The following is a 12,568-nucleotide window of genomic DNA, read 5'->3' on the forward strand; positions in this document are numbered from 1 at the left end:
TTCAGATGCACATGTGTAAACATCATATTGTCTCCCTAGTGTGAGGAGCTGAAAGAGTAAATAAGATCCAAAATGTACCAGAGATACTGTAAAATGGGGAGAAACTTCAAAAGGAAAGAGAAACTGGGATGGAGAAAAGGCAAAAAGAAGGAAGGGAAAAGCAAAAATATACATATATACACAACAGTTAAGATAGTTCTGCTACTAATTTCTCCTAGCTCATGGAAAGGAGGTTTGTGCCAATATTGTTGGATAATTGCCTATATCTTCTACTCTGAGTAACTAATTAAAGATAACAATACACAGTATATTAACCATTGTTACTCTATTGTTTAGAAGTTTTTTTCTCTTTAAAAAGAATAAATAAAGTAAGCTCTAAGAACTGAGCAACTCCATTTGTCTTATTCCCTGAACTCCTTCCCAACAGCTGCACGTGAGCTTGCACAGCACTTGTTAGTAATCCCTTCACTTAGGTGTGACTACTGTAGTACACACTATAAAATACGAAGCATTTTTCCTCAGCCATATCTCTGCTTACTGCCGCTGTCTTCCTACTGTTGAGTTTAACTTTTACTTAACCTTGAATTCAAAAGTGTGTTGCTAGAAGAAGGGAATACCCCAGGGCAGTCAGGTTCCAGAAGTAGCTGGTTTCTAACCTGAACCGATCCACATGACTTGACCCTTTGCCCATTCGGTAGTCTCATATTTTCACCTTTCCTGGCTCCTTAAATAAGAGCAGCTTGGATATACTCTGGCTTGTACACTAGAAAGCCCCAGCAATATTTCATTTTTTATAATTCCACTTAATCTTTCTGAAGAAGGACCTACTTTTCACGATGGTGGTTGTTTGTTTAGATGGTTGATTTGCTTACTTTAGAAGCAGGACATTTTGACCAACTGTCAGATAATCCCTCTCTACCCACCATACAAGAAAGCTATCTAGCCTTAATATCATATTTAATGTATTAGAATTTCTTACAGAAATGGAAAAATATGATTGAACATTTAATGTTGTTTCTAACCAATGTGCTCTATTTTTTTTCTTTTTCTTTAACCTCTCAAGCTAGTTCTCAACTGTCCCCCGTGTCTGGTATCCAACACCCTGGAGGCCACTTTGAATTCTCCCCTTGCCCTGTTCTTCCCATATCCAGCCTACTAAGTGAGCACTGGCCATTCCACCTCTGTGCAATGAGGACTGATATATTTTCCTCCATCTCAGCTGTCATCACCAAATCCAAATTGCTCTCGTTCTTTGCCTGGGCATTGTAATCACTAGTTCAGCTGTGTATTCCTCATCCCCCAGGAGCAGCTACAGAAAAACTACAGGAATATGTTTTAAAATATGAATCCGATTGTAGTGATGCATGCCTCTAATTCCAGCACGGTGGGAGACTGAGATAGGAAGATCACACTCAAGCTCAACCTGTTACCTCCCCCTAACGTATACCTGTTACCCCCCCCAAGAAAGCCTTTCCAGTCCTGACCTTCCTATGAAGTGTGAACATACATGCCCAAATTATTCTGTATCATAATATGATTTTATTTCCTTCATGGTCCTTAGCACATTCTGAAATTACTTCTTTCCACTCATCTTCCATATTCAATAAATGCTGACATCCTGTTCTCAGTGAAATATAAGCCCCATGAGGAAAGCACTTGTATCTGTCATCTCCACCACTGTGCCTCTGAATGCCTGGACTGGTGCCTGGCAAACAGGACTCTGGGCACGTCTTGAGCACGTGGCACTACAGGTGACCGAAGATGGCTGAGAAAGGTGCTCCCAGGAATTTATAGCCTGCCTGCCCTTCAGCCAAGGCCAGCCTGGTGTCACCACAGTGGTGAGAATAGCTGCATAAAAGGAGATAAAAACGCAGATAACATTTGAATTTAGTGATAAGTAAAGGGAAAACATACTAAAAGAAATTTTGGGGAGTATTGTTGTGAAGCAGTCAGGTAGAAACTCAGCCATGGCACTCCTATATTTGGTTTTTCGTTTTGGTTTTTTGAGACAGGGTCTCTCTATGCACATTAGGCTGACCTTGAACTCACTATGTATCCCAGGCTGGCCTCAAACTTGTGGTGATCCTCCTGCCTCAGCCTCTGAGGGCTGGGATTATAGGCATGTACCACCACACCTGGCAATATATTTGTCTTTCTTACCAGGTCAGATACTCTGTGAAATTTGCTAATATCAGATATTTGTTCTCAGTTAGTTAGTTTTATTATTGTTATTTTTGAAATAATATTCTTCTTTTTATTTATCTTCCATAAAATAGTTGGGGAAAGTAAGAACCATAACATGAAAAAATATGATAAAGAATGTTAAATTGTGTAAATGCTGTTTCAGAAACCTGAAACTTTTTAAACATATATCACAAACCAAATTTTATGCTCTTTCCTGAAAAAAATTCTAATTACTATTATCTGTGTCTTCAGCATCTCATTTAATTCCAGGTTTGTTTCTGTTTTCCATGAACTATCATTGTAAGGTTTCATCACATTTAAATTACATGTCTCCTGCTCCCTTACTCCCCAATACAGATTATTATGCCCTTTTTGGCACTATCTGTCGTGGATGTGAATTCCCCATAGAAGCTGGTGACATGTTTCTGGAAGCTCTCGGCTACACCTGGCACGACACTTGCTTTGTGTGCTCAGTAAGTAAGCTCTGAAATTCCCTGGCTGAAGCAGTGCAGAATGGCCAGTTCTAAATACTTGATTTTTTCAGTTAGATTTACTAGATCTAATAATATTCAGTGCCCATTATATGAAGGGGAAACGTGATATTGATTAAAGTTAAATGATTTCTTCAGACATTACCTTTAAACCCTATCTTGTTTACCTCATCTATCTTTTGAAAACCTATAAAAAACAGTAACGTTTAGCAGACTTGCTAACTGTTCTCTGGTAGAGCTGCTCATGGGCATTGTAATTCACAAAGAAAGTAGGAAAGATAAGGTGTACATGTGGCTAGCTGACCATAATCCCCCAGCACCCTGGCATTGGCCAGGTTTTTCACTAGAAGAAACAAGTGAATTAAAGAAATTCATTAATATTTTTCATGAATTAATGATTTCATTAAAGGGAATTAAAAATCTATCTCAGGTGTGCGTGTATATTTGGCAGCAGGCTAAAATGGGCTGGGAATGTTTGTCAAAGCAGTTGAGTTGTTTCCTTTTGAATGCTTTAGTTCTCTAGAATAGGAAACAGATTTAAAGCATTGTTTAGAATCTGGGGAGAGAAAGTACATTTAATGTGAACACTATTAACTGTATTAATTTTTTCATTGGACTCCCTCCCAATAAAGAAAAGTAATCATTGGTGATTTAAATAAATTAAAATATATTCCAGGAAAAAAGTCATTCTTCATTCCTTTTCAAAGATTACACAAAATGTCATAGTAATCATGAAATGTCGGGGTATAAACACAACCATCCAGAGTTCTTTGTCAGAGTATCCATTGAGGGGGAAAATCATCTCCCCCTTTGCTAGCATACTTGATTCAAATAAAAATATTCTCAAATAACCTTCTTTTTCAGGTATGTTGTGAAAGTTTGGAAGGACAGACATTTTTCTCCAAGAAAGACAAGCCACTCTGCAAGAAGCACGCTCATTCTGTGAATTTCTGAAAGTCAGCAGATAGGGAAAGAGAAGAAATTTGAAGAAAAAAAAGAAGAAAATTTGAATTACCAATTAATTTTTAGATGTAATATTTATATGAAGTTTTGAAAAACAATAATGGCCCTGAAGGGATAAATTCCAACATTAAGAACCAAGTTCATGATGAAGTATTTGGCTTCGGAAAGGAAAGAGGAAGTTTAGCATTTATTATTACTTTTTCCTGTATATTCCACCCATAAAGTAACTTTTATAAAAATCAATTTCCTGGTTGATTATTAAATTCATTTTAGAATAAATTAGCAAAGAATTAAATTTTAGAATTAAAAACCCCAACCTCTAATCTGAAATAATTACACTTTCTTTCCTTGCTAGGTAGTTAGGAGTAAATCTACAAAAGACAATGAAAATTCCTTAAACTTTTATTAATAAGAGAATCTTTTTTTTTAAAAAAACAGGTTGTCTTTAAAATAGCAAGTAGGAGGTGTCAGTTTTTAAACAAATGGATATGCTTTTTTTCTTTTTCTTTCTTTTTTTTGCTTCTTACAGTTGATCACTGCAATAAGAAAGGCCAGGGAGCCAGGAATATAGCTCAGCAGCACAGTGCCTGCCTGGCAAGTGCAAGGTCTGTAGTTTTATTCCTGGTACCAAAAAAAAAACAAAGAAAGAAGGGCCAGGGAGGTTTTTGATCAGAATGTGTCCTGCCTTGAAGATGCGCTGTGCTCTCCCCTTGTCCCCTCTCAGTGGTTGCCATAGAGTTTATAAATCCCAAACGTTTGCCTTTATTGAAATGGGACTGTTTCAGTCATTGTGTAGTCTTTATCACCTGTGTTAGTCAAACTTCAGTTTTTCCTTTCACTCATACTGAAACAGAGCTAGTGAAATAATTTGGGCTGTAACAGTTTCTCTCTCTTTAAAAAGTATAAATAAAAAAGGACATGGTTATGAATTATGGTAAATGAGAGGACTGTACCTTTAGAAATACAAACAAAAGTACATTTCCTCCTTTTCAGGTATTAAATCAGATCATTTTTAGAGTTGTGCCACTGACCAAAAGTTGGAGAGTTTGCAGAATTTTTTCCTCATTCTACATTTTGAATTGGGTTGAGATTATGATAAAATCTAGACTTCTTTTTGATGGTTCTCTCAATGATAAATGAACCACTTCCAAATATGATCATGAAGTCTGAAAACGTTTTATTCACAGAGGGTTGGTCATAGAATGGAAATATGATTAATTACTCAGACTGGCCTATTTGTTTTCCTCTTTTGTGCAGAGAATTATATAAACACCATATGGAGATAGAAACAGCTCTACTAAAACTGTGGACTGTGTTGATATTTGCCCAGGAAGAGAACAGGTTGTAGATGGCATCTGATAATTTCTCTTCATTTTCTAGAATGGAGGAAAGCCCATGGTCCCACTGTATTATAACTTAAACTTGCTTGGGGCGTGGTGCTTTAAGTACAGAGGAACCCCCAAATCCTCCCCACCTCTGTTCACCAAGAACTTCACTTCCATTGTGTGCGTGTTTGTTATAGAGGAGGCTTCGGCTGCAGTATTTATTTAACCTCCCTAAGAACTTGCAAGGCATGGGTCCTGAGAGCTGTTAGCTTAGGGTCTGACAAGTTTCTTTTATATGCAGATAATAATTAACTGGGAATAAAGAATAGAAAGGGTGACACAGAGTAGCAACCTGAGTGCTTATCCAGTAGCACCCTGACTCCCTCCTCACCCTGCATTATGTAGGGAGGCAGGAAGTTTCTTTTAAAAAAGTGCTGGAACTGAATTGTGCATTCAATCTCACTGCTGCTGAAACCACCTACAGCTGACTTGCTGGCTAATGTGCATCGTTGTGTATTTTAATGTCAGTCTTTTACTTTATACATTACAAAATATTGGTGGTTTTGTTTTGATATGATAGAGTTTTTTGTTTAGTTTTGCCATGATAGTATTTGGTAAGTTAATGGCATTTGACTTCCAAGAATTCTACTTGATCTGATTTCTGTAAAGTTACCTTTCTTTAAGGATATCATTTTTATTAGTCCCTTTATCCTACATGTTATTCATGAAGCATTGCTCCACATTTGAATCCCTGTAATGGTTGCTTCCTAATTTCTCACTTTTCCTGGTGCTTTGTCCATCTCTTTTGTGGCAAGGCTTTCGATCTTTTCCTAAAGCAGTTAATCCTGTGAAACAAATATTGACCAACTCCAGAAGAGTCTCTGTATTTTCTAGTAGGGAATGCCATATTTAATTCACCAGCATTAATCTTTTAATAACTGGCAGAGCACTTTATTCTTCTGGTGGGCTCCTTAAGTATTTATTTTTCTGATTATAAATATCCTGTCAGCAACATTTTTGTTATTCTTCATTGTGGAGCACTTAGTCTTTCTGGATGTATATTTGGGGATGCCATACTTGGTAAAACAAACATGAAAACCATAGTACATGACTAAAATCACCCCACTCGAATTGTCATTCTCAGAGTTTTAGTGGTGGCTTCAGATGTGTATTATTTCTGTAGTTGAGACTTACATGTTGCCCACTGATGTAGCAAATTAAAACTTATCCCTTCTGCTCATATTTATAATAACATACATATTTTCTATTGATTAAGGTTATATTTAGAGTTTAATCATTTGGTCACATACAAACAAAGACATAGTAGCTAAAATCTTTAAAATGTTAGTGTAGCATTATGTTTACAATTTTCCATAACAAAAATGTGCCATTTTTAAGGAGTGCTATATTAGGAGCACTGTATAGGAAATAATTCCTTTCTTTCCCCTATTCAAGTGTGAATCCAGCACTTGAATTTCTGAGGCATTCCGCATTAATTATCCAGAAGCATACAGAAGGGTGTCACACAGATCTAACCCGGCTTCAGTTTGTCCTCCTCACCCCCACGTGTTTGAGTTGGATTCTTAATGTATAATTTGCTCCGTCTGTTAACCTGTCCTTTGTTTAAGTTTTAAGTTTGTATATGTCTGCTGTTTTGCTTTTGGGTGCATTTTCTAATGAAAAATCACATGAGAAATATAATCAGTAGAGTGATACCTTAATGTGCACATACTCAATAAATAAATGACTACAATGATGTAGATAAGCTCTCTTTTTCTTTGGGGGCAGGAAGTGGTTTCCATTGAATTATGGAGGGGGGGGGGATTCTGTTTCATATTCACAGGATAGGATAAGATGTAATAATTCCTTGAATATTCTATTGGCCCATCAGAATTCCCAGAAGCAGAACATTTGAAAATCAGGTCACATTTATTCTGCTTTTACACATTGTTAGGCTCAGTGAATAGAATGTACACAGTGTTTGTTAATTAGTAGATACATTGCATCTTTAAATGTTTGTTGCTGAAATTATTTATTAGAATAGCTTGTCATATCAAACATCTCTCATAGGTCATAATCAACAACATAAACCCTTGTCTACATTTTCACATTTTGCATTAACCAGGGTACATTACTTCATGCATAACTCATCCTGGTCTCATTAGCTGACTGTGTATAACTAGGTAGGCTCACTCTTGTTTGTTTACTGACTGGAGTAGGTTTTTTTTCAGCTATGTTAAGGTAAGAAGAATGTTTCTGTTGCAGCCTGTACATTGGGAATAAGAGAAATTCAAGTCCATTTGCTCACAGTACATTAAACTCCAGAAGCCAACCTTTTAAGGGCATCAAGTCTGCATCTGACATTTTAATAGTTGCTGTTTGGTTTCTATCAATCACGTCATTGCACATTAAAATGCACCGACAGAATAAGAGATCTGTCATTCCTTCGTTAAGAAACAGTAATCCGGTACAAGATTTATAGGCTTAAGTCTCAACTGTGTGTTCACAATAAATCCCCATTCAGTGCTCGAACCAGAGCAGGCCTCCCTGCCGTTCAGTGTTTTCTGGTCGAAATGTTCCCAATATAAGATTATCAAAGGTTTTCTTACAGAATGGCATATAAAACCCTTTTGCCAGCAAAAGCTCAATTTAGGTTGAAGGTTTCCTTTCTTGAGTACTCTCAGACAAGATCTTGGTTATATCAGAAACACATAGGTACTGATGTATTATTAGCAGGTCTGGTGTTAATTAGGGAGAATTACCAGAAATAGTTGGCCTCGTGGAAATTTATTACAAAATCACACTTGACTGATGGCAGAATAGGAGTTGCTGAGAGAGAGCAGCTCCCACTCATAAGCACTAATTAATAGGGTGCCGAAATTCCGTGGGGAAGGGTTCATCCCACGTGCAGGAGCCTCCTAGGGAAACTGGTGCCTGTACAGTATTTACAATCTAACAGGAAAGGGGCCAGAGCTGTGGCTGCCTAACAAGTCTCAGACTGATAGGTTTTAGGCTACTCAAGTGGGAGGGTTAACTCAGCAAGCACCGAGCCCAGAAGTAGCCTATGTCGGTGTCACTCTAAGGAGCAATGCATATTGTTAATGTAAAAGTGTATGGTTCCCAAACTTCACTTTTTGAAAAGCATTTAGAACAAATGTCTGGTTTGTAGGGTATGGGCTTTTACTCCTGGCTGCATGGTTTGGAAACAGAAGGTAGCGAGACAGCCTGAGTGATGCGCAAGAAAGGTGTGCCCCTCTACATCTTGAACGTGGAGCTGGAAAAAAGCCAGGGGGTTGGTGACTGGCCCTGATGCCTGAGCCACGGAACGAATCCATGGGATGAAATCTTGCCAATAAAGCAGTTTTTCCCTGTCTGTAACTGCATGTAATCACACAAAATAAAGCTGGAGCCATTGTTTAGAACCATAAAGCATTTCCATGTCAGAAAATCACTGCACACTGACCTCAGGGAGAAAAATAAAACTACTGTGCCCACCTGTCCTCTTGGTACATGGGAAAGCAAGTGGAGCTCCAGAATCATAGTAGTGTTGGTGTTTGCATAAGTAAGAGCCCGGTTAGGTGTAACCCTGTGTTGTCATCTGACCCTGATGGCTCTGTCCTCTGCTTGAGAACCCTGACAGGTTCAGGTCTCAAAACAGCAGAAGAATCCATGCAGCTTGTCAAGTATGAACTTTGAAATGTAAGTTAAATTCTGACTTCACCACCTAAAACAGCATTCATTTAGTATGCAGCATAGTTTTTCTGGTACCATTATGAACACTGAATAAAAATGAACTTAAGTAGCTTGAGTGGGTCTGAAAAGAACCCAGTATTGCACTTTGACCCTGAAAAAGATAAATCCTTGTGAATCTACTAGTACTTTTTGCCTAGGTTTATAATGCTCTTAAGCAGTATCAACAGGTTATAAGAGAATATAAATTAGGACTAGGAGAAAAATGTGGTTACTGAATCAGGACAGAAATCTCACAGGGGCTTAGGAAAACTTCAGTATAAAGAATTCTTAATCCATCACCAGACAGCAGAGTTAATGATGAAAAGAAAAATCTCTAAAGGGTACACAAGTTCCAAGAAAAGACCCAAGGAAGACAACCTTAGAAGGAGACGGCGCTCGGCTCCGGGTCAGGGCTACCAGAGAAGGTGGCTTTGCCTGCAGAGTGGACAGAGCCGCCTGCAGCTGCCCAGCACGAGGAAACAGCTCCCTGGATGGGTGGGCACACAAGGGGGGCTGGGTGCTCCTCGGCACAGCCTGGTATGCACAGTGTCCATGGCCCACAGTGAGGCGACAGCAAGGTGGTGGCCACACCCAGGCTAGGGACACGGTGTGGGAGCCCGCAGGTGTGGCCAGGCACCAGCAGATGTCGTAGCATGTGTGCAGTGGATGGACTGCACCGAAAAGCAAAGTGCAGCACTGAGAACAGGGAAGGAAGCCTGTTCCTTCTGCAAAGCTAACACGTGATCCCAACCTAGGAGAAAGGCTTAGAGTCCAGTCTGCGACCACAGAGTGGTATGAAGGGGCAGGGGCAGCTTGGAACTAGAAGGCAATAAAGTAGTACTGGACATCTTGGACACAATACAAAAACTTCAGATTCTTGACTGGGTTGAAGTCTCCATTGTGCAGAATATTTCTTAGTCAATTAGCCAAACAAATGCTGTGTTCTTTACTGTCAAAAATCTTTTGATTAATATCCTTTAACATATAATGTTACAGTAATTGTGCTTTTCAAGGTTTGCCCTTTAAGTGTCCAGTACAACTGAATAGTTCTGAATATTTAAGAGATTTAGTTGGATATATACTAGGATATAACCAAAGGAGCTTTTTAAAATGAGTTCATTTTCTTCTACTGTAATGTTTTTCCTAGATCAGGTGTATTCAGGGTGGTATGGCCACAGACGTGGAATGTAATGCTTTTCTTACAGTGGGGTAAAACATTCTTAATTGGAGGCTTATGATAGTTAGTTGGAATTTCAGTTTATAGAAGTTATTGTGTATAAACAATCCTCTGTCATATAGGAAAATTAATCGTTTTCATATTCAGTGACAGAAAGCAAGCAGATATCTCCTTTGCAGTGAAGTATGGAAGGCTCAAGGCTAGTGGGTTTTTAGTAATAACCTGGACTCGTGGGATGGCCTTTGTAGTTTGTGTTGTACATTATCCGTTACCTTTGGGTACGCCAGTACACTTGTAAAGTTCTAATGATTGGAGAAATGCTGACAGTCAAGTATTTTTAATCTACATTTTAGTGATAAGAAGATAAAAACTACTTTGTAAAAATAAATGGCTATTGGCTGGCAAATTACTCATGACGAGGGAAAAAATTAGTATTTTGTCCACATTCCCTTCGAGTCCCTCTGGGGTTTGGGCCAACTCCCACGCACAGTATTCATTTAGCAAAGGACAGTGTTAGGAATTATTTCTTTTTGATGGAAAGTGGAGAACTTCAAAGCTGCATCTGTCTGACTTGTGCAGTTGCCTTCCCCACACATGTCAATCTCTGGGAGGTTTGTAACTGAACCATCTGTTCTCTCAGAGTATTTGTGAGGGGACAGTCCTCTGTGCAATGTGCCATTTGCTATTCTTTGTGTTTTCACGATGCTTAACAGTCCAGGCGCTGTGGACATAAAACAAACAACCACAGGACTCATGAGAAAAAAAATTGGTTTAAAGTAGGTAACACCAAATGTGATTGTTATGGCTTATGTCTAGATGTTCCTCCAAAGTAGTCCTGGGGAAGGGATTCAGAGGTGGCTGAATCTAGAGTGTGTGACTGATTCGTGGTGCAATGCTAGGGTTAAGCATGCTGGGATTAAGGGTGAGTGACTGCTAAACTGGTCCACTGATTGGTTTGGCACGGCCCTAATACTGGTAGCCTGTATATAATATGAAGGACAGAAAGATGCTTGTCTTGTCCCATGCTTGCTTCACTACTTCCTGCCCACAATGGACCGTTTCTCCTCTGCAGTGTCTCTCTGACACGCCACCCTGCCTTGGAGCCAGCAGATTATGGACTGAAAGCTCCACAAACCGTGAGCTAAATAAAGTTTTCCTCCCTTAATTTGCGGGAGTTGGGTATTTTGTCTCAGCAGTGAGAAAAGTAACTAAGACAGTGATTATTAAACTAATTTTAAAACTGTAGGAAATGCAATTAAAGTCACTTCCACACTCATAGGTCCATCATGCCTATTTATAAGATATTGGAAAACAGGTCAGAATGGTTGACCCCCAGTGGTGTTGCCTTTTCGGGATGATGAATTTAGTCCCAGCTGTAAGTCTGAAGAAAGTAAGATGGAAAGGGGCGCTCACTGAGAGCAGAGGAACCATGTGTACACCCAGTTACATGACATGGCTGCGGAAGAGGCGGGGTCCCATTCGACAGAAACAAAACCTCGTCACTATTTGGCAGTGGCAGGCACCACTGCTAAGTCAACCGAAGCATAGCTAGAGACTCCAGCTGCCCCGACATCTGTTCTGCATGACCTTTCAATCATCGGCAAATACTTGTGCCACCAGCAGTGGGAGTCTGGGTAGGGTATGGCTGTGTGACTTTCTAAGCTATTGCTATGGAAAACATATTGAAACAAAATTCACGCATGCCATGTTCTATGCCCAGAAATTATAGACGTGTCTGGGCTGTGTTAAGGACTTGACCTATGCAGAGTTCTCACACCTGCTTCTTACATTCAAGTTGTTAATCCTTTGTTCAGAAAATGAGACATACTATGAAATATGTGAATAGGCTGCTATGACTTAAATCTTAAGTGTTTAGGCTCTCAACTGGCTCAAACTAAAATCACACTGATGGAAGTGAGTGTTTTAGACTCTGTTACATCTGCTAAGCTTCAGAAAACCATCTGAGATCTGTGACTTGGCTTTAGAGTGCTTCTTTGACTCCCAAACTGTAACGAAGAATTCTGAAAATATTTGGATACGTGACACTTTTAAAACGAAAAAAATCACTGAAGAATCTCCTTAAAGTATTGTTATAAGGTGTATTCTTGTAGTAACAAACCTAATCTCACACTAATAGGATGGGAAGTCAGTACAGTTCCGTTTCTCTCAAGACAGACCAACTTCAGCTGTTGTCAGCGTAGAATCATTAGCCAGAAGTAACCGGGTGCAGCAGTTCCATGTGAATGGATGCGGCTCGGGCCTTAAAGGAAGACCCCAGCATTTTAAAACACAAGCGCTGGCACTGGAGAGAGCTCGCGAGCATGAGCCTTCATCTCCCGGCTTGCACTTACACATAGGGGTGCCACAGGCTGGCTAACAGTTAGAATTACCTCCAGGTCAGTGGTGTTGCTTTCAAACATTATTTCTCAACATTCACACAGCGAGAAGACTAAGTACTTTCCGAAAGGAAGAAAGAGGTGGCAGGAAACTGAATGCAGAAACAGGCCTCTTACGATGGTCTGAGCCCTGACCTCCCCCTCGCAGAGGGGCCCTCAGAGATTTGCCTGATTTCCCAAGTCCTCAGGAGTCTGTCTGTCCCTGACTCCGAACTGTTTATGGAAGTCTTTCCTCCAACCCGACGGAGTGCTTTCCCCAAGAATCACTCTAGTGTAACTGTTTTCACCCCTTACCGTTTC

At 39.6% G+C, this 12,568-nt stretch overlaps 1 protein-coding gene across 6 annotated transcripts in view; it reads left to right on the plus strand.

The window, feature by feature from the left end:
• The window catches only part of Pdlim5 (PDZ and LIM domain 5), a 202,415-nt gene extending 198,534 nt beyond the window's left edge, over positions 1-3,881 (plus strand). For all 6 annotated transcript variants that reach the window (XM_013517363.1, XM_005374260.2, XM_005374259.2 and 3 more), the window contains 2 exons: positions 2,542-2,657; positions 3,540-3,881. In XM_013517363.1, the coding sequence (XP_013372817.1) occupies positions 2,542-2,657; positions 3,540-3,629 (206 nt within the window). In that variant the 3' untranslated portion in view covers positions 3,630-3,881. The remainder of the gene's footprint in view (positions 1-2,541; positions 2,658-3,539) is intronic.
• The last annotated feature ends 8,687 nt before the right edge of the window (positions 3,882-12,568 follow it).

The sequence above is a fragment of the Chinchilla lanigera genome, unplaced genomic scaffold (assembly GCF_000276665.1).
Source record: "Chinchilla lanigera isolate Chin_1 unplaced genomic scaffold, ChiLan1.0 scaffold00004, whole genome shotgun sequence".
NCBI lineage: Eukaryota > Metazoa > Chordata > Mammalia > Rodentia > Chinchillidae > Chinchilla > Chinchilla lanigera.